Raw genomic sequence first — 21,689 nt, 5'->3', positions numbered from 1 at the left:
TTCAAGTAAGTACTGCACCACCACCAGCAGCTCTAGGACAGGCGGGTGCAGAGGTCACTGGGCCCAATGTAAATCAATGGAGACTAGGGCCACCTAGGAGAAGTACGGTTTGCAGGTAAGTACCCATGGTTTCAGGGCACAGGCCCCAGGGGTTAATATCAGCACAAGGGGGGCCACAAGACAGCACCAAAACTACCCCACCAGTGGCACCAAAGCAGCCGGGTGCATGGTGCCAATCTGCATCGGGCACTCAATGTATTTAAATGGGGAATCTCAGTTGCACAGAGGCTGCAGGCTTGGTCCAGGAGGCTGGACGAAGGTGACCACCGGCTGGGCAGGTAAGTTGGAGTGTTGGGGGAGGTGAAGACACTGTTGGTTGGGCTCCCCACGGCCAAGGGCTGAGGATGCAGGATTACCTTTTGGTGTCTGGTTTCTTTGTTGGAGCTGGTCACAGGCACCTTTTGAGTTGAGGCTGCAGATGACTTTGTGGGGTCCAGGAGAGGTTAACCACCGATGGAGACAAGGTCAGGATCGCTGGGGAGATATCACTGGACAGATAAGCCACTCAGACATGGTTGCGGGCATCTGGTGAAGAGTGGGCAGGGTCGTGAAACTGCCTGGATCGGGAGTACTTGAATTTGGAGGTTTTTCTGGACAGGGCTGCTATTCTCTGGAGATCTTGGTCTTTAATGAAGACTGGCCTTCCTGTGGTTTTTGGAAGTTGCGGACCATGGGACAGGAGTCTTCGTTGCAAGCTCGGGCAGCGGGAGACAGGCCGGTAAGACTGAGAGCTAGAGCCGTTATCTGGGCTGCACGGCATCTTCTTCGGTCTTCTTAGGTTACAGAAATCTGAGGATTAAGGTTCTGAATTTGGTACCAAACTCCGTAGCATTCAGTAAAGCCATCATGGAGCCTTGGAGTACGTAATGACAAACTCCCAGCCCATGTACTCAATATGGCTCCACTTCACTTAGAATGTCTGTGAATGGCATGAACACTGTAGGGGCATATTGCTCATGCACCTATGCCCTCACCTGTTGTATAGTGCACCCTGCCGTAGGGCTGTAAGGCCTGCTAGAGGGGTGACTTACATATGCCACAGGCAGTGGTTTGTGGGCTGTGTGCCATGTCGACTCTTACGTTTTGCCTGCACCAAAAAACTGTTTGCAATGGCAGGGTGTATGTGCTAGGTGAGGGGGTCTATGAGGGTTGCACAATACATGCTGCAGCCCTCAGAGACACTCTGGTCGCAAGGCCCGTGATACCAGTGGTACCTTTTACGAGAGACTTGTATATTGGCCAGCGATGTGCCAATTGTGAAAATAATGGTACAGTTTTGGAAAAGGACACAGGCCCTGGGAACCTGATTGGCTGGGACCTAAAGCACATCCAGACAAAGAGCATCGGAAATGTGGCAAAAAGCTGGGGGTGTTCTGCAACAGTAACCCACTTTGCCTACATGGACCAGCTGCTCTTTTCCAAATCACATGGTGTGATGAGGTTTCGAAGAGGTTTGACTCATTTGTTTCCTGCCAAATCCTTTTAATGCTACCGTGGGATCCTCAATTGGTCCTCGGTTTCCTCACGTGTATGCCATTTGAACCAATGCACAGCTATTCCCTCTATCTACTGACTGATGACTCGTTCTGGTCTTGGGGATTTTGACTTGTTGCATGAGTGAACTTCAAGCTCTCCTGGTGCAGGTGCCTTATACCACTTTTCTCCCAGTCAAAAGGATATTGTGGACCAAGGCAGCCTTTTTGGCAAAAGTCGCTCTCCCAATGTTCTTTGCTCTCCCTTGCCTCTTGAGAGTGGGGGAGGGACCACCATTTGCTAGACCCCATGTGAGAAATTTGGTTGTTGGTTGAGGGGGGTGAAATCCTACTCGAGCATCACCCGCAATCCTAGTCAGTGTGAACTTCAAAAAGTCACTGAATTAACCTGTGCTTAACCCTCCGGTAGCTTGGCACACAGGAAGTCAGGCTTAGCTTGGAGGCAAAGTATGAAATATTTATGCAGCACAAACAGTAATAAAGTGAAACCACAACACTTGAAAAATCCTGCACTAATTTAGAAAATTAGAGTACGTTTTACCAAATTATGTGACAACAAAACAACAAAAACCCAATCGGTGGCACCAGAGTTATGAATGTTCAAAGTTTAAAGAGGAAAATGGCGCCTAAAAGATCAAAGTGCCAACTGTGGACATCTATTTGTGCAAGACCTGGGGCAAAGTCGAAAATTATGGCACACTGCGATGGACTCTGGGTCGGATACACAAAGTGAATTAGGCCTGGTCTCTACTTACCGTTGGACTTTGAAGAATTTTTAAAGAAAAATATTGGAGTAGGTAAAGTTCTGTAACATAAAGTAGCTGGTGGTGTTTGAGGAGGAGGCGTTCTCTTCTGGGAGATGCTAGACAAAGTTGTGTTGTAGAATTGTTCATTCGGACTTAGTCTCTTATGTTAGAAGTCAAATATCTCCAGTGGGAGGAAATGGAAAGCTGTAACAATGAGCGTTCCATGAGGCTGGATAGCCTTCCTGCGAGGAGCCGCTGAACAGTATTTGTTGCTACGGAGGATAACGTAATGGTAGCTGCCACGAAGTCAGGCTGACTGCCAATGCACCTTGGCCAGTTTGGCGAGCAGATAGGGTTTCTAGGTTCTCATAGCACTTTATAGCAGAAAATGTTCCAAGTCCCAAGTTTTGTATTTGAGCTATCTGGGCACCTTAACACAATGTCCGAGGGTACAGGGCTGGAGGAGCACCACTTGGAGTGCCTGAACTCAATCAAGTTGGGTCCAAGTACGGGTTCAGGATGGTTGGAGCCTTCTCTGTCTCCAAGGCTCTGATCAGGATGCCAGCCAACTTGCCCTTGGATTTACTCTGGAATTATTGAGTTCTGTAGGAAAGCAGGTGTTAAGCACAAGAGCAATCCACTGAAGTACACAGCAGGGTACATGCAGCAGGGCAGTCCTCTGGGAGTCCTTCCACAGGTCTATGAGTAAACTAAAATATGGGTCTGTGAGTCCCATGTTTATACCTGGTGGAAGAAACTTCTAGAGTTTTCTCCCTACAGTAGTGTCTAGAATTTCCTGCCTCCCATCCCTGCTCCCAGTCTGTCACCAGGCATGATAGGCTAGTGTATAGATCTTTGAATGTGAGCTGAAGCAGTGACTTTGAAATATAAGTGGGTTAGTGACCCACCCAAACCCCCCGCCTCTGCCCCCAATCCTGCCTTGGATGGTCCATCCTACAAACACCCAGGCTCTTTATTGTGTGGCTGTCTGGGAGGCATACACAAAGGCCAACTGTACCTAGTCATGTGATTCAAGGAAAACTGCAGAAACCGAATGGCTAGGATATGGAAGTGCCAATTTTCGCACAGTGGCGTTTTCAGAATTGTGACACAAAATCTGACTTTACCATTAAAGAGGATTTATTTTAAATCCCAATTCCCTAGACACCCTATGTGACTTTTCTACCTGCTCCCAAACAAACGTTTTCACTTATTAAATGTAATAATGTATCCCAGTGTTTCTTATGGAAGAATTAGGCCCCACAGTTGTCAAAAACAAATTTGTGATTGTTTTCACCAGTACATGTAAAAGTTAAGTTTACATGTCCAACTTTTTAAATATAATGCACCCTGCCCTATGGGTTTTTTAGGGCCGACCATAGGGGTGTCTTATATGTAATGGAGATTTAGGCTTGCAAAAGGTTTATTTTAGCAAGTCAAATTGGCGGTTTAAAACTACTCACAGGCTGCAATGGTAGGTCTGAGATATATTTTAAGATGGGTGGCACAATAAGTGCTGCAGATTCACTAGTAGCATCTGATGTACTCGCCCTTGGTATATGGTTTACCACTTTACCAGAGACTTATAAACTAAATAGACCAATCCGGTGTAATCCAATTTGACCATGTTTTATGGAGCGAGCACTAGCACTTTAGCACTAATTAGAAGTGAAGAGCACGGAGTACTGAGGTCGCCAAAAACGAGTTCAGGAAACGAGGGTGTGGAGGTGAAGGTTTAGAGGTTACCCTGCTGAGATGGCCAAGTCCAACATCCCAAAAGGCTTTAAGCTTTTACATTGATCGTACCAAAGACCATTGGGTGAATGATAAGCGGTTTGTGGGGTTCTTTGAGGCAAAGAAAGGCAAGGCAGTGCAAAAAAGGTCTTGGTCAAGGTGGATAGTCCTCTACTTGCAAGATCTGCTACGCAATGTCCAAGAAGCATCCTCTGAAAGAGGTGAAGCCCCCTTCCACCAGGGCAAAGGCTGCTACCACAGTGCTGGCATTTGGAGTGGCTGTCCTTGACCTCTGTCAGGCAGTGATGTAGTAGTCAGTACACACTTTCGCAAAGCACTACTGCCTTAACAGCCAGGTCGAACAGGACGGCGAACAGCATTTGCCTGTTCATTCCAGCAATACCTTTTGGTATGAGCCATTCCACAGACCCACCCCCTTAAAGTGGTACTGCTTTGGTATCTATTCCAAAGTTGGGGAATCTGTGGTTAGAAGTACCCCTTATAATAAGTTACTAACTTTCTGTAAGCCTCTTTCTGTTGGATATTCTAACCTCAGATTCCTCCCCACCCTCCCGCCTTCTCATTCTGTGAAATTCTCTTTTTTTGTTTATAAAGGTCCCAAATTCGAGATCTGCACACTACCTCTGGTTTTTGTTAGGTCTCGCTACGCCGAACGCGCTGAAAGCGCGTTCTCGCTGCGAGAACTATAGTCGGCGTCTCAGCAGTCTGAGAACGACGAAGTGAGACAAGACCTGGCCGCGCGCAGCGTTTCCCCATAGGATAACGTTGTGCGCGCGGCCAGGTCTTGTCTCCACAGCATGGCATGGCAGACCGGATCGTGACGCGCGCCTCTCTGGAATGCAGGGGGAGTCTGCAGAGAGGCGTGCGGTGCTGATAAAAGCTTCGCGGACTTGCTCTTTGTTTCTGGTCGCCCTAACCTTGAGTGGCCCCCTCCTTCCTGTTGCTGGAGCAGCTCTGTTTTGCAGTACTTTCTTTCCGTTGAGTGCTCTGTACTAACTGAAACGTGGTGACATGCATGCAATACTTTATAAAGCTGCTAATAAATGAAGTGTCGCTGAACTGAGAGGTATAGTCCTACACTTCTTTGTAGAAGTCTACACGTGGTGACAGAAAAACTGCTGGGCTGGGTCATTACGGCATTTTCGGGCAGCCCACCTCTCCCCTGTCATTGCAGTGCTTATAGGATGAGAACTATATTCCACCCCACCACCAACCCGGCAGCATTGCCCTCCTCCACCCCACTCAGTGTCCTTGGAGTGAGATCTCGCATTTGTGAAAGTTTGAGCCATTAGCATTATAAATGACAATGCTATTTATTTGTATATTGGATAACAAAACAGATAAATAAAAGGCATTGTCATTTACAATGCCAACAGCTTAAACTCTCGCAAATGCGAGACCTATTGCATTGCAAATGCTTGTTTGACTTGTGTTTCAGGATGCCGACTGTAAGGAGCTGGCTCTGTATATGATATTGTCACTATGTGGTAATACTGTTCACAGAGTCCAGGGGCTCTCTGAAAGTGTACATGGCTCAATGTAAAACCCAAAGTGCTCCACTAGTGGTAGTGTGAGCAAACCTATTTAGGCCCAACACAGAGGAGTGTAAGAAATGTATTGCACAACATTGATCAATAATGGACACACAACTGAAAAAGGAGATCCAAACCAATGTTAGGAAAATATATTTTGTATTTCATTTTAAGACAAATATCTTCTCAATAAAGTAAGTGTGTTTTTGAATAAAAATACTTTGCACTTTCAAAAGTTAACACAAAATATTTTCAGGACAGTTCAATGTTATCCTATCGGAAAACAGTATTGCGGTTAAACAGGTAAGTATCACACTTACATTTCCAGTCTTCAGGACCAAAGGTCAGCAAGTACAAAGGGTCAGGTGAGTACCAGAACTGCACCAACAGCTGCAGCCGGGTGCCGAGGTCAAATTCGGGGTTCGGCCCAATGACTTTCAATGGAGACTGGGGATACCAGAGCCACACTGGAAAGTAGATCAGTTGCAGGGGCCAAGCTTTAGGGGTTAGGACCAGCATGGGGGAACAGAGCAGCACCACACCACATACCCCACCAGCGGCACTGGGGCGGCCGGATTCAGGGTGCATATTAACAGTTGGGCCCCAATACTTTTCAATAGTTTCTTCTTTTGACAAACCAGCTGCAGGCGTCGCATCAGAGGTTGCAGGAGGGAGACCAACCACAGCAGAGGTAAGTAGAGGTGTAGGGGGCACCATCTGTCCAGCTCACGTAGGCCCAGGGGCTTCAGGTGCAGGGGTGCTGTAGGAAGGTAGGATCCTTATAGCATGGTTACCCCCACTTTTACCTGGGGTCAGTGTGTTTTGGACTAGTCTGACGGATCCTGCTAATCAGAACTCCAATCTCTGTACTTTCTACCTAAATTTGACTATAGTAAGTACTTTGGTACCTTCCTAATTGAATGGTGGTGTACCCTTCTAAGTCCCTAGTATATGGTACCACGCTACCCAGGATATAATTACACTAGGGGTCTCCAATGAGCTGTAGCATGTATTATGCCACCCATTAGAGACCACTCAAAATGTGACTACAGACCTGCCATTGCAGCCTATGTGAGTCGGAGCCATATGTAGTTCTAGATTCCTTACATTTAGAATTACCCCCGGACGTCAGACTGGATCCAGAGAATGTTTTCGTAGCAGTACCCCTGCGTGTCGGTAGGTGGCGTCGGTTGACTCTGTGTCCGTTGACACGTCGTGGTAGCTAGGATGACGTCACGGTGTCTACTTAAACGCCACTCCTGCGTGCAGATGTAAGTTTTCCTTTTCCGCGTCAGCCAGTGCAGATCTGTAGAGAGCATGCCCCCTAGTCATTTTTTGACTACACTTTTTAGACTTTTGTCAACCTCTTTTTTGAGTCTTTGACTCCTAGTGCGCAAGGGATGTCCTGTCACAAGCTGATGTCAGTCACCGATCCCCACCTTGTGTGCCTCTGGTGTCTGGAGCTCGACCACAACGCGAACTCGTGCTCCGGCTACCAGGCCATAAATCCGAAGTCTTTGCGGGAGCGGTCCCGAAAGCTCTTCAAGGTTCGGCAGTCTGCTCTGCGTCGTTCAAGGTCCTAGGCGAGAGGAAGGTCTCTGGACCGGTCGGGGAGCTACCACCACCACTCTTTTCCGAAGTCTTCGTACTCATCGGGTAAGTCGAAGCACAAAAAGAAGACGAAGAAGCATCGTCGCTCTTTGCCTTCTCCCCGTCCGTCGGCCAACGTGATGCAGGACGACAGCGTCATCCCTCTCCAGCTCCTTCTTCGGAGCACGCTCCTGGAACGGCTCCGCGCTTCCCTCCCTTTCCCAGAGACGGACCTTCCACTGCCCAGCTTTGAGCTTTTTACGAAGTGCTTGACAGCCTATCTATGAAGATTCTCGTTTGACCTTTAGAGATGTTTCTAAATTTCAATGGGCCAGTGAATGAGTATGGGATCTCCATGTCTCCGTTTTCCCTAGGGCTAGGAATCCTATTAAACGGATAACCATTTCTTTGCCTAGTCGTAAGATATTGATATTTTGATATTTTGTCGCTCTAATTCTCATGTGAGCTAAAATCTGTTTAGTGTGTTAGTGTTGCAGCAGCTTAAAGATCATAGGTCGTGGGGAAGACATGTTTTAGGTTTAAAAGCTGAGACTCTACGAGCTTTTTTGATCCCAAAATCTTTGGTGAAAGAAATTTGAAGAGCTTTGGTAATCCACCAGATTAAGAAGTCTGCCGTTGTTGTAGATGAATTCTCGATTCTTCTGGTAGTCCAAAAATACCAAGCTGCTCCTCCGATTGTGGTCTTCAAGTTCAGTTATTTCACATTTAAGATATGACATTGCACTTTCTAGTCCTTGAATGCTTTTGGATTGCCTGTTCTAGTCTTCCACTGAGCTAATTCTTGATTCAGCATTTGATTTTCATGTTAAGTCTTTAAAGTCATTGCGTATTCCAGCAACTTCAATCTGTAGAAGATCAGTGTTTGTCTTGTTGCTTTGGGCTAGATCATGTTCACTTTTTTTAAGATGATGTTTAGTGTGGACGAAGTGTCCCAATTCTTTCATTGGGGACTCTGGAATGGGGGGGGAGATTGTTTAGAGCTTTTATGGTTCGCTTTGGTTTATTTCTCTTTCATGTTTACTTCCTTGAGTTGGCCATTGCAGATGTCCGTAGGAGGCATGTAAGCTTTTAGCGTGTTGGATTGGTCGCGTGCTAATGTTTATTCGGTAGAGCGTGGAGTTTGTAGACGTGGTTTTGGGATATAGATCCAGGACATAACGGAACAACACTTGAGCCAATATCAGTGTCTATGGGATGTGCAGAAATAAGTTTTTGTTAGTACGGAGCCTGCAATTATTGAATCCACTGACTTGGGTGGAGTGACCGTGTTCATAGGGTGAGCTCCAGATTGCAGTATAATAACTGGCCGTATAGCTGGCTTTGCGGCCAAGTACACTGCGAAAGATTAATCGCGTATTGTTTTCACTGATGTAGGCGGTGCTAGTTGTGGTGAGCAAAGTGCAGGGGCGGAAGGAGGGTGTCGTGTTTTATTCAACCGATATCTCGATCAATCTGGTTTGTAAAGTGCACTACTCACCTGTCAGGGTCTCAAGGCCAGGTGGGTTGTGCGGCAGCTCTGTGGTCATCTGAAGAGCCAGGTCTTGAGGTCCTTTCTGAATAGGTGCAGTGTCTGGCTTCGTCTGATGCTGAAGGGGAGTTTCTTCTAAGTCTTGGCCGCGATGTAGGAGAAGGATCTGCCACCGTTCTGGGGGACCGTGCCTAGGGCTAGGTTAGCAGAGCGGAGGTTTCTCTTTGGGGTGTGTAAGGAGATTCTTTTGTTGAATTATTGAGGTCCGGTGTTAAGGAGGGCTTTGTAGGCATGTGAGAGCAGTTTGAAGGTTATTCTTTTTTCGACAGGGAGCCAGTGGAGGTCACAGAGGTGCTGAGAGATGTGGTCCTGCCGTGGGTTGTTGAGGACGAGTCTGGCTGCGGCGTTCTGGACGGTCTAGAGTTTGTGAAGGAATGTTTTGTTTCCGGTATAGAGTGCATTTCTGCAGTCCGGTCTGCTGGTGAGGAGTGAGTGGGAGACTGTCATCCTGGAGTCGGGAGTGGGGATCCATTTGAAGGTCTTGCGGAGTATACAGAGGGTGTTGAAGCATGTGGAGGACACAGCATTGATCTGTTGGTTCATGGTGAGTGAGGACTCTAGTAGGATGCCGAGGTTGCAGGCGTGGTCCGTAGGGGTGGGTGGGTTTCCAAGGGCAGAGGTCCATGAGGTGTCACCCCATGAGGAGGGGTGGACCCGAGGATGAAGACTTCAGTTTTCTCAGAGTTGAGCTTCAGGCAGCTGCTGCTCATCCAGGATGCAACGTCCTTCATTCCTTCTTGAAAACTATGTCTGGTGATGTTGGGTTCCTTGGTGAGGGAGAGGGTGATCTGGGTGTCATCGGCGTAAGATACTATGTTGAGTCAGTGTTTTCTGACGATGGTGGCAAGGCGAGCCATGTAGATGTTGAAGAGCGTGGGGCTGAGGGAGAATCCTTGGGGTACTCTGCATCTGATCTCTGTGAGCTCCAAGAGGAAGGGCTGGAGTCTTATTTTTTGTGTTCTGCCTGAGAGAAAAGATCAAATCCAGTCAAAGGCAGTCCCCTGCTAACCGGCGTCATGGAGGCTGAGCGGAGGTATGGCGGGAGATGATGTTGAAGGATGCTGAGAGGTGTGGTAGTATGAGGGCTGCAGTGGGTGGTTGTAATTTGGACAGCATCAGCCTTTGGGCTTTCTTCATCATATCACTTGCTGGAAGGTAGCTGAGTGAACAGCAGTTAAGAACACCTGCTTATTCCCCATATGACTGTTTTTGCCATATGACTTGTACAGGCGTTGCTTAGCCTTCCTAAGCGACCTTGCACTCACTGCTGCCCAGGAGCGGTCAGGTTTTGTCCGTCGTTGTTTATCAGAGCATTGTACTTTCGCTCCGGGTGCTATTTTGTCCTGCACTCCCGCAATCGTCTGGCTTGTTTCACTACTTTGCCACTGCAGGAGAAAGGCTGTTCAGGGATCAGCCATGTAATAGGCGGCTCCCTCCGGCCTCAAACGCCCCTGCCCTATGGTTTTGTGCTGCAGGAGCGTCAAAGTGCGCAACAGGTCATGCCGAAGATTTGGGTGCATGCTGCCATTTTGGCTGCGTGTCCTACCTGGCTTTCTTGGGTCTTGGAGTTCTGGAGAGGACTCCTGCCGGTTTCAGACACCTTTACCCTGTGAAAGTCTTAAATTGGGTATAGCTGGCTGTTTTGGTCCAGAGTGCATGCTGAAAGCTCGCCGCCATCTAGAAGCACGCCATTCCTCCTGATTTTGTACATTTTGTATAGTTAAATATTTGCCTTGTATATGGATAAATAAAAAAAGAAACCGGTGGAAATAAGGGGGAAATGCTTACTCTCTGCCCTCTAGAGATCATCATAACCTACCTGGGTAAGCTGCAAGGCAAACTGCAAGACAATTAGGTACTTTCCACTCCATTCATTGTTCATTATCCATTTTTCTCATTGACGCACATACTTCACATGGGCTTGTGACGAAATCAACAGTCACTTATTAATACGTGATGCCGATGTATTTCTTTTTTGGTACAGTGATACGCTAGTGTTAAAGTGAATGTTAATAAAAGTTCTGTTTTGCTCTTTGACTGTCTCCTAAGGTTTCGGAACTCAGGACGGAAGCTGCAGAAGGGCTGGCAAAATTGATGTTCTCAGGAAGGCTTATAAGTGCCAAACTGCTACAGCGCCTTGTATTACTGTGGTATAATCCCGTGACAGAAGATGACACACGGCTCAGGCATTGTTTGGGAGTATTTTTCCCCCTTTATGCGTATGCAAATAGGTAATGATTTTCTTTATTTTGCCAGAATATTTTCTATTGTTTCAAACGCTCCTAAAAGTGTGGTTGTGAATTTATTAAAAGCATATATAGTAAATACTTAAGATTTTCTTAATGTTTACATTTTTTTTAGATGCGGTAAAAACCTAGAAAGTTCATTAGAGTATTGGCAATCATTTTTTTATCTAATTTGATAAAGTATTACTGACCGATTTATATGAATCATGATTACAGTACAGCCTGTGTTCAGCTAACTAATAAAGTGCATGTCTGGCAGAGGAAAAGATCTTTGGGAAGCATAGGTATTAAACATAGCAATCAAAACCACACATACGTGTAAACAGTTCTTCAATTTAAGTGTAAGCTGGGGCACCCTCTTGCTTTTCAAATAGCCACCGTCCAGATTATTCTGTATCTACTGGCTGAATGCATGCGTTCTACCTCGCTTCCTCATGTCCCCACTTTGTGTTGCGCCTCACCACTGATGGGAAACGCAGGGCAGCAGACATCTTTTTCTGGGGTGTAGCTGAAGTGCTGGTTTTAAGAGCTGTTTATGTCGTGCGTTCCACATATTGCATGAAAGCACACACTTTGGCACACAAAGGCCTAAGGCCCGTAAATATGCTCTCTGGAGTACTGTAGAGGACCAAATAAGTGATTCATATGGTAAGTAAGTTAGGCCTTGAAGTGTTTCCGTTGAAATTATGTAATTGTAAGCTTTATTTCGATATAAAAACATATCATAAAAGCTGCACTTCACAACAATAAAAACATAAATGGCACTTGCAGTACAATGAGCAACATATTTAGCAGTATACAATATAAAACAGTCAAAAATAGTTTTTAAGAAATATAGGAAAGCATACTACTGTATCAACAGTTTTTTTGCAGTTCTTAAGCGCCAGGCCCAGCCTAGGAATTTTGCCATACAGCAGGCAAAAAAGGGTCTCGCGTCAGTGCACAATATACGCAGAGCTTCTGAATGGGATCTTGTTCCCAGACTCCTGCATAAGGGTCTCAGCCACAACTTTCTAGGTGCTACATAGGTGTTGCATTCAAACAAGAGGTGTGCAACAGATTCAACCCTCAATTCGCAAAAGGGACAAAATGGCACAGTTTGTAAGGGCGGTTTCCAGGTTGAGGTAAATTGGCCAAGAGGGAGTACACCTAACCTGAATTTAATGTACAGTGCTCTGTCACCTGAGTTGTGGATAGAATCCAAATAGGGTTCCCTAAAAGGGAGTTCTTTAGTTAACAAAAACTGGGCGACAGATTTACAGTGATTAGTATTGGACATTCTTTCGTTGTCCACCCACGACCAGTATGCCTTTTTTAGTACTTGTTTTGACGGAGCTGATTTATTATCCCAAGCATCACCTAGCCCCAGTTTATAAAGAAGGCACTTAACATCCCTAAGCCAGGTAATTTTGTAGCATCCTGGAAGGGACAGAAGGTCTTCCAGAGCATCTGCATAGCTGTGGAGTTCAGGGACATTCCAGATTCTAGACCATAATAAAAGAGGTCGTAATTTTGCTTGGTCACATATTGGGCGGAGCCCGCATCTAGAAAAATGGGGATTGTAGGAGTGCTGTGGGGCAGTCTCATAAGATCTTTATGAAAATTGTCAAGGGAGACCAGGGTATCAGTTTTCTGGGAGCCCCACAGTTCTGCGCCGTATAGTGCTGCGCTTACAACCTTTGCCCTATAAATATCTAGGACCGCCCCGATGGGTTTCAATGGCGATGCTCGCTGCTGTTTAAGCAGGGCTCCAGCTACCCTCTTGTGAGCAAGAAACACCTTCTGATGGTGTGCCCTCCAGCTCATAGAGTCGGATAATCGTATGCCCAGGTAGTCAAATTCCTTGACTCTCTCTAAATGGACAGAGTCTAGAACAGGAGGAACAACTGTTTTTTTTGGGGGGTTGAGGACAAGGAACTTGGTCTTACCTATATTTATGGCCAGGCCTTTATCATCGCAGAAGGACTTAAAACTAGATAGCAATTTTTGGATACCCACTGGAGACTTAGAAATTAGAAGGGTGTCATCCGCGAACAGGAGCGTCGGAATTTTCTTCCCCGCCAGGGTCGGTGCATCAGATGGATCTTGTAAGAGATGCTCCACCACTCCGTTAACATAAAGAGAAAACAGAGTGGGGGCAAGCACACAACCCTGGCGGACGCCCCTGTTCACCGGAATGCGAGGTGTTTTTTCGCCCTGTGAACCCCATCTAATTTGGGCAAAATTGCTATCATGGAATTTGATCAGTAAGGCTAACAGGTAAGGTGGTAAGCCTAACTCATTAAGAACATTCCACAATAAAGTTCGTGGGACCAAATCAAACGCTGTGCGTAGGTCTATGAAGACCAAGTACAAGCTGCCCCCCCCCCAACACCACAACTTTCCAATAGAGCATAAGGAGGCGAAATGTCTGCTCGATGGTGCCAGATCCTGTTCTAAAGCCTGCTTGATAATTGGACAGTATCTGATTTTCCTCTGCCCACTGCAATAACCTGGTCAGGACAACTTTACCCGCCACCTTTTGAGTAGAGTCCAGCAAGCTGATGGGACGATAGTTTGCCGGGTCGTCTCTGGAGCCTTTCTTGAAAATGGGGACCACTTCCGCTCCCCTCCAAGAATCGGGGAAAGACCATCCCAGCAGGGCCTCGTTTAGGAGGGAAGTGATCAATCTGCTCCACCGCGCCGGATAGGTTTTTAGCAAGTCGCCCGGAATCCCGTCAGGGCCAGCAGCTTTGTTGGAAACAATGCCCTTAATTGCATTTTCTACCTCCTGCCTAGAAAATGGACCATCACTACTTGTGAGGACAGTTGTAGGGCGAGGTAAAGGAGCCAAGATGTGGTGGCAAGCCCCCAGTGGGATGGAATACAGCTTGGCGAAATGTTCCAACCATACAGCACCAGGTATATTGCAAGTTATCTGCCGATCAATGGGCTTTTCCCTGGCTCTTAACAGATCCCAAAACTCTTTGGCGTTTTTCCTTTTACTTGCTTCGGCCAAGTCCCGCCAGAAATTTAGATCGTATGCCTCTTTTGCTTCGGTCACAGCTCTTTTATAAATCTTCCTTGCAGCTCTTACTTTATCTGGCTCATTATCTTTAACTGCAGAGATAAGAGCCCCCTTCGCTGCCCGGCATTTCGAGGAATACCACTTAGTTCTGGACGTGGAAGCACCTTTTGGACCCACCTTGTTGCTCGATTGAGAGATAGTAAACAAATCACTCAAAGCCTCTATGGTCTCTGTAAACAATGGTAAGATCTTTTTACCAGTGGGGCTTAGTGTATCGAGCTTGGAATCAGCCTCTAGCAAAATAGACCCAGCTTGTGTTAGCCTCTCTTCGTCCGCCGAGACTCTTGCCCACTTCAAGCGCCTACTACAGTTAGAGGGAGCGATTTCACGTGAGGTTTTCCACTTGTGGTCTGGGCTAACATGAGTCCCATCTTGCCATGGGAAGGTGATCGAAAGGGAGAGTGGGTTATGGTCACTGTCACAAGATACAATGACCTCCATGTCTTGGTGGAAGGGCCAAAGATTAAAATTGAGCATGACAAAGTCAATTCTGGAAGTTCGCCCCGTTCTGTTGTATGTATGGGCTCCCATAAGGTCCGATTTGGAGCGGCCGTTGGCTGGTCTCAAATTGTGTTCCAGACAAAGGGCATTGATATCTATTGCGCTTTGCGTCCATTTAGGGATCGGATCAATAGTTAAAATAGGAATACCTCTCCTGGAGTCCTCGTCAAAGGTATCCAGAATGTCTTCCCTGGACAATGGCTCAAAGCAACAGTTAAAATCCCCCGCAAGAAGGACATAAGAATCGATGTTACAAGAGGCTAGTTCGCTGCTTAGGCCTGTTGATGATAAACGTGAGGCCCCAACATTAGAGCCCCTCAGGTAGATGTTGAAGACTTCTAGGGTCCTCCCTCCCTTACGATGCAGTGATAGCCATTGTAAGTCAGGTGATTTAGTAGACCTTTGGGTAACACCTAGCCTTAAGGCAATGCTAATCCAAATCAGTAGACCGCCTGAAGGACGACCTTTAGAGCCAACTTGTTGTACGGCTGGAACAAAGTAGGACGTAAACCCCACTCTGTGCTTTGGTTCTTGGCACCAGGTTTCCTGTAAAAGGCAGATGCTATAGGGTTCTAGAAAGGCAATCCAATCTGGATTCTCAAAATTGCGGGCAAGCCCAGCCACATTCCAACTCAGGATCTTTATTACCGGTGCACCAGTGGTGGGCTGTGAGAAGGGGTGAGTAGGTAGGGAAAAATCGGGTGCAGCCCCTCTGGGAACATTTACACATGAAACAGAATGTTGCGGTGATAGAGCCTTGGTTGTATCAGTATGGTTCACCTCTACTGCGCCCCATCGGATTAATGGTTGAGAAGTTGTACTAGGTAAAACTTCCAAAACAAGTGGGCCAAGAATATCAGGAGGCACCAACCCTTCCTTAATGTCTACGCTATTTGTAATTCCTACTAGGCCCGATGGATAGTCTGGGGGTGCGTGCTCAGCTGGCCTTCGTGTATGCAGGGAGAAAGATTTTCCAGGGTTATGTTGAGTGTACTGGCTAAAAAGTCAATCCACCTCCTCCAGACCGCCATATCTGTTTGAAGTTGGAAAGCCGTTCCAAAGTGGTTGGAATTGATTATAAGTTTTAGGATTGCTCTTCCAAGGTTGGCGCTGAACTAAGGACCATTCATCCACCGGGGTATGCTGGACACGTGGTGGATAAAAGAAAGACAGAGGTCTGGGTATAACTGAGGACCCTTCAGAACCAGGCCAGGAGCAGATAAATTGTGCCGTATGTGGGTCCTCGAAGGTCACCACTATACAGTCCCCTGGACTGGATTTCTTTGTTGGGCCCACCCAGCGGGTTCTTCGAACCATCAGGACTCTGCTTCTCCGGCCATTGGGGATAGGTCTATTTATATTTAGCCAATACATTATTTTGTTTTCCAGCGACCAGTGGTTCTCATGCTGGTCTACACCAATCTGGGGAACACCCGTTAGTACCACCACATAATCGTTGGCCTCAGGGGGAAGGTCAATGTACCCCCCTCTAAAGTTATCCTTTGTAGGAGGATCCTGCACGGTACTCAAGGTCGATTTGGACTGAGCGCCGGATTTGGACTTTCCTGATTGGGTGTTTGGGGCTCGTTCGGAAACCTTGGGTTTAGTGGCAAGGGGAATTTGGTCCACCGCCACAGATCTTGGCTTGGGGATTGGCCGTAAAGTAGCTGGGGCTGAGAGTGGGACATCCTGCACTGGAATGGTAGGAATTGGTGGTGTTACATCCAGTACAGGGTGGCCCTGGTTTTCAAGAGTTCTCAACCCAAGAGTGGCCAGGGCAATAATACTTTTTTCCATCTCGAGCAGGTTATTCTCTATTCTCGAGAGTCTAAGGTCAAGAGGGGAAAGAAGTTTTTTTAAGGTTAACCAAACCAGATCTATGAATTCGCTTTCATTGTTGCCCAACCCTTCAGACTGCAATCCCTCGATCTTTTGGTCGATGCTAGGTGGGGTGGCGTCGGAGTCCACAGTACCTCCATCCCTAAGGGGTTGAGACCCTATGCTTTTTCCTTGAATCGCATTAGGTGACAGTACTCTTGTGGAGTTCAAGTTTTGGGGAAGACCAATTTTCGCTTTTTTGCGAGCATAGGCAGTACCTGTTCGACGCTTCCTTTTAGGTGGGTTACCAGTAGTGGAGTTTGGGGATAACTGAGGGTTGGGGGTCAAGTTCTGGGCGCAAAATGGAGCTGGAAAGTTGGCTTCATCTACATTAGAATGTCGCTCTAGCGACGGAGAGGCAATGGAGTTGGTAGAGGTCCGATGGACATCAGCCTGTGTAACTACACATGGAGGGATGGCAGGGCGTTCCGGTGTAACCGCAGTGGCTATATGGCCTAGGGAGGATTTTTTTGAGAGCGCTATCACTTGCGACAGTCTTCTGGCAGCACCTAATTCTAATGACACCCGGGTTTGCAATTTAGATATTTCATTGTCAATAGCTATATTGGTGCGGGTGATAAAATCGTCCATAGGGCCGCTAGATTGCGATGCTGCCTTAGAGGCTTTACTCCGAGTGGCCCTGGTACTCATATCTTGTGGGACAAGGGAAGATTGCCAGTACGATAAAAGCGATAGAGGGTGGCCCAGTCCAGTCCTCTCCGTCCTCGAACGGCCTCAAACGGTCCCGCCCTTGTCCCGGGCTTCTCCCGGCGCGCTCCCGCGCGGCTGAGCACTTGGCTCAAAATATACTGTCTGGAGGTAAGGGGGAGGAGCCGTCGAACGTCAGGTGGGGCTGGGCGGGGCGGTCAGGGAGAGCGGGCCAGCTGGAAACGGCCTGGGCAACCCGGGACTCCTGGGATACTGAGTCCGGGTTGCTGCTCGCAGCCCTGTCGCACACTCACCGCCCAGCAGCAAAGCAGAGCACAGCCTCGGGTTACCCCCTCAAGCGACGTGGGACCCGCGAAGCGGGTTCCACTAGGTGTAGAGCAAAGTCCGTGGGCACCAGCAGAGAGACGGCAGCAGCAAGGAAACGGCGTCCGTGTGAATCCCAAGGCTGAAGGGAAACACTGCCGCTTTTGAATCAGGTGGGGCTGGGCGGGGCGGTCAGGGAGAGCGGGCCAGCTGGAAACGGCCTGGGCAACCCGGGACTCCTGGGATACTGAGTCCGGGTTGCTGCTCGCAGCCCTGTCGCACACTCACCGCCCAGCAGCAAAGCAGAGCACAGCCTCGGGTTACCCCCTCAAGCGACGTGGGACCCGCGAAGCGGGTTCCACTAGGTGTAGAGCAAAGTCCGTGGGCACCAGCAGAGAGACGGCAGCAGCAAGGAAACGGCGTCCGTGTGAATCCCAAGGCTGAAGGGAAACACTGCCGCTTTTGAATCAGGTGGGGCTGGGCGGGGCGGTCAGGGAGAGCGGGCCAGCTGGAAACGGCCTGGGCAACCCGGGACTCCTGGGATACTGAGTCCGGGTTGCTGCTCGCAGCCCTGTCGCACACTCACCGCCCAGCAGCAAAGCAGAGCACAGCCTCGGGTTACCCCCTCAAGCGACGTGGGACCCGCGAAGCGGGTTCCACTAGGTGTAGAGCAAAGTCCGTGGGCACCAGCAGAGAGACGGCAGCAGCAAGGAAACGGCGTCCGTGTGAATCCCAAGGCTGAAGGGAAACACTGCCGCTTTTGAATCAGGTGGGGCTGGGCGGGGCGGTCAGGGAGAGCGGGCCAGCTGGAAACGGCCTGGGCAACCCGGGACTCCTGGGATACTGAGTCCGGGTTGCTGCTCGCAGCCCTGTCGCACACTCACCGCCCAGCAGCAAAGCAGAGCACAGCCTCGGGTTACCCCCTCAAGCGACGTGGGACCCGCGAAGCGGGTTCCACTAGGTGTAGAGCAAAGTCCGTGGGCACCAGCAGAGAGACGGCAGCAGCAAGGAAACGGCGTCCGTGTGAATCCCAAGGCTGAAGGGAAACACTGCCGCTTTTGAATCAGGTGGGGCTGGGCGGGGCGGTCAGGGAGAGCGGGCCAGCTGGAAACGGCCTGGGCAACCCGGGACTCCTGGGATACTGAGTCCGGGTTGCTGCTCGCAGCCCTGTCGCACACTCACCGCCCAGCAGCAAAGCAGAGCACAGCCTCGGGTTACCCCCTCAAGCGACGTGGGACCCGCGAAGCGGGTTCCACTAGGTGTAGAGCAAAGTCCGTGGGCACCAGCAGAGAGACGGCAGCAGCAAGGAAACGGCGTCCGTGTGAAATTATTACTTTTCCATATTCCATCTAAATTCTGCTCAGAGTTTCCAGGTTAAAAGTATAAATTTGTCTTGCATTTCTATAGTGCACACCTAGAAAAGACAGCAGAGTGTAGTACTATGACCAGTATAAAGGCAGTGAGTAATTGGAGCGATAGCTGGGTTATAGACAGTTATTGCATTGTGATGTAGTGTTCTTTAAAGAATTTAGTCAATGTTTTCCTAAAATAGAGTAGCATTTTGGGCATTCCTGATGGATATGTATGGGGGGTGGGGAAGGGGGCTGCCCTCTGACTTGTTCTGTTTGTTTTTTACACTTCTTAGTCTTCAGTCTGATGATAGCCTGGCTACGAGTGGGCTGAGCACCAGCAGAGATGGTGACCTTTTTTTTTACAAAGATAAGCAGGGTGTTGGTCGTGATGGCTTTGTAAATTATGCAGCTGGTTTTGAAGATGGTTCAGGCTGGCAAAGGGAGTCAGTGGAGTGCCATCAGGATGGGAGTGATGTGATGCATTTCTTCAGGTTCCGGATAAGAAGTGCTGCAACGTGTAGGGTGCCTCAAACTGGTGCCAATGTCGAGCCATCAAGGCCATGAAGAATGGGGTTATCATCCACTGGCGAGAGTATGCACGCTTTCTGGAGAAACAGATTAATTTTTTATAGGAATAAAAGGCATCTGTTTTTTACAATGTGCTACTTCCGGGTCAGGCAGGAGTCCATGGCGAATCTAAGTGACTTGGCATTTGGTGAAAATTGGGATTTGAAACTGAAGGTTTGTGCAGTTTAGCCAAGTTGTACTGTTTCTTGCTTGTTCTTTGCAAATAACAGTAGTTCTTTCTTTGTGGTGTTGAGCTTCACTGGACATCCAGGTCTGAATGATGTACAGGCAGTGTTTGTGGTGTTGGATATCTGAAGCAGAGGAGATTTTAAGTAGAGTTGTCTCTCCTCTGTATATTGGTGACTTTTGATTCTGTTGTCTGTCAAAAGAACAGCAAGTGGCTCTATGTAGAACACTGGGGAACTCTGCAGGTGTTATCTTTTGGGACTTGGAGGTACCCATGTGATCCAACTGGTGTTGGTTTGAAGGGTAGGAGGAGACCCAGTGAAGGACATTGCTGGTGAATCCCATTTGAGACACCAGGATGCGTATGAGTGTGAGAATGGTTGACTGTGTTGAAGGCTACTGAGAGGTATAGCAATATCAGAAGGTAGGTGTCATCTTACAATGTGGTCAGGAGGCTATAGTCTACAGTATGTAGGGTGGTGGTATCCATGTGATCTGAAGCCAGCCCGGTAGTCGTGCAACAGATGGTTATCATTGATATTATCTTGCATATACTTCTGTTTGAATGAGCTTGCTGATGAATGGTAGGTGACTGATAGGACTGCTGGAAAGATGCCCTGAGTGAGGAAGGTTTTGACAGTGTTGAGTAGGGGTGACCCGGCATACCCAGAGAGGGAGATTTGATAACCAACAAGGGTAAGACATCATCTTCATAACAAATGATTTTGAGGGAGATGAATATCTCAGCAAGATCTGCGATAGATAGGCCTTTAAAGGCTGACCATTGCGGTATTCTAAGGGAATGGGGTGTGTGTAAGAGATAAAGCTGGCTTGGTGCTATCTGCGCTGTCAGATCTGTATTTTTTCACTGATGAAGAGATTGATGGCATTGCCCTCTTCTATGGAGTGAGTAGTAAGTCTGGCAGGAGGGTGATGCAATGCTTTGTCTTGAAGTGTTCTGCATCTGTTGATGGTTGAATTGATGGTGTTAGCATACAACTTTGTGCAGCACCCAGATAGCTCTTTATTTCATCAAAAGCAAAGATACTTTGTATCATGAGGTTATCAGAAGTTTTGTTTATCTTCCATTTCCTTTTCTGCTTGGGGATGGATTGTTCGTCAGCAAGGTATTTGGAGTACCAGGGTGTTGAAGACTTCGGCTTGCACTTGCATGTTTCAGTTGGAGCATGGATGTTCATATAGTGTTTGAAGTTGTTTAGAAGTTGTTGGAGTCAGACATGAAGTTGATTGGGGTGAGAGATGAGTTCAAACATTAGTTTGTCTATAAAGAAGTCTGAAGTATCTGAATGTTTAGTTTTCTCTTTTTTTATTGACATTGGTTTATTGGTAGAACGCTCAGCAGGGAGATAGGGGTGGCAAAGTTGTCGGTCTAGTCCAGGGAAATTAATGGCTTGCAGTGGATTTTTGGTGATGTTAAGATAAGGTCTAGGATGTTGCCTTTGGAAGGTGTTGGTTGTGTGCGATACTGTACTACGTTGAGTGTGTTGATTAGGTTGGAGAGGGTACCTCTTGATGTTCAATTGTCTGGGAGGTTGAAGTCACCCAAGAGGGTGCTGTGGGTTTGTCGGATGGTCAAGGTGGTGAGGTTTGAGAAAAGTATTTGAAAATGGACCACATGATTTATAAAGATTGAAAACATTGAATTCCATTTAACAATTTCTGATGCAAGATGTTTGTTTTTCCGCCATTATTTTGACATGTTTATTTCCTTTTACGTTTTTGAATCAGTACTTTGCAAACAGCTTGGCACTCACATTATAAACGCAAGACCTATTGGATTTGATAATACTTGTTGTTTGGGGCGTGTAGAAGCATCGCCCAGAAGTGTACCAGCCTCCATGATGTTGATTGTAAGCCCACAAAGCCCCAGAATGTTGTAGACATTCTTTTCTCTGCTGCTGAGTTCAGAAGCCGTGATCAGAGATTTAGGTCTACGGTTGTCAAGAAAGAGTTGGAGGAGACACTGAGATTCAGAGCGGGTGATGGAGACAAATTATCAATAACAAATCAAGCAGATGTTGAGGAAAGTAGAACCATCTGAAAAGTTAAAGTAGACCCATTTTGTTGTTGACCTTCGAGCATATAGGGCTGGAGAATGCATAGCTGGGGGGGGGATGTTGGCTACTTCTGTATCTCTTCTGAATACAGTTGCAAGTGATGGAAGAGACTTCCCT

The 21,689-nt window shown here is 47.6% G+C and overlaps 1 protein-coding gene across 1 annotated transcript in view; it reads left to right on the top strand.

Moving 5' to 3' along the window:
* Positions 1-21,689, top strand: part of NCAPG (non-SMC condensin I complex subunit G) — a 453,174-nt gene that overhangs the window by 284,198 nt on the left and 147,287 nt on the right. Inside the window, exon 16 of the mRNA XM_078678420.1 lies at positions 10,775-10,956. Within this exon, the coding sequence (XP_078534546.1) occupies positions 10,775-10,956 (182 nt within the window). The remainder of the gene's footprint in view (positions 1-10,774; positions 10,957-21,689) is intronic.

The sequence above is a fragment of the Lissotriton helveticus genome, chromosome 2_2, assembly GCF_964261635.1.
Source record: "Lissotriton helveticus chromosome 2_2, aLisHel1.1, whole genome shotgun sequence".
In the NCBI taxonomy this organism is placed as follows: domain Eukaryota; kingdom Metazoa; phylum Chordata; class Amphibia; order Caudata; family Salamandridae; genus Lissotriton; species Lissotriton helveticus.
Note: the sequence above shows the minus strand (reverse complement) of the source record. Positions and strands in the feature narration are given on the sequence as shown.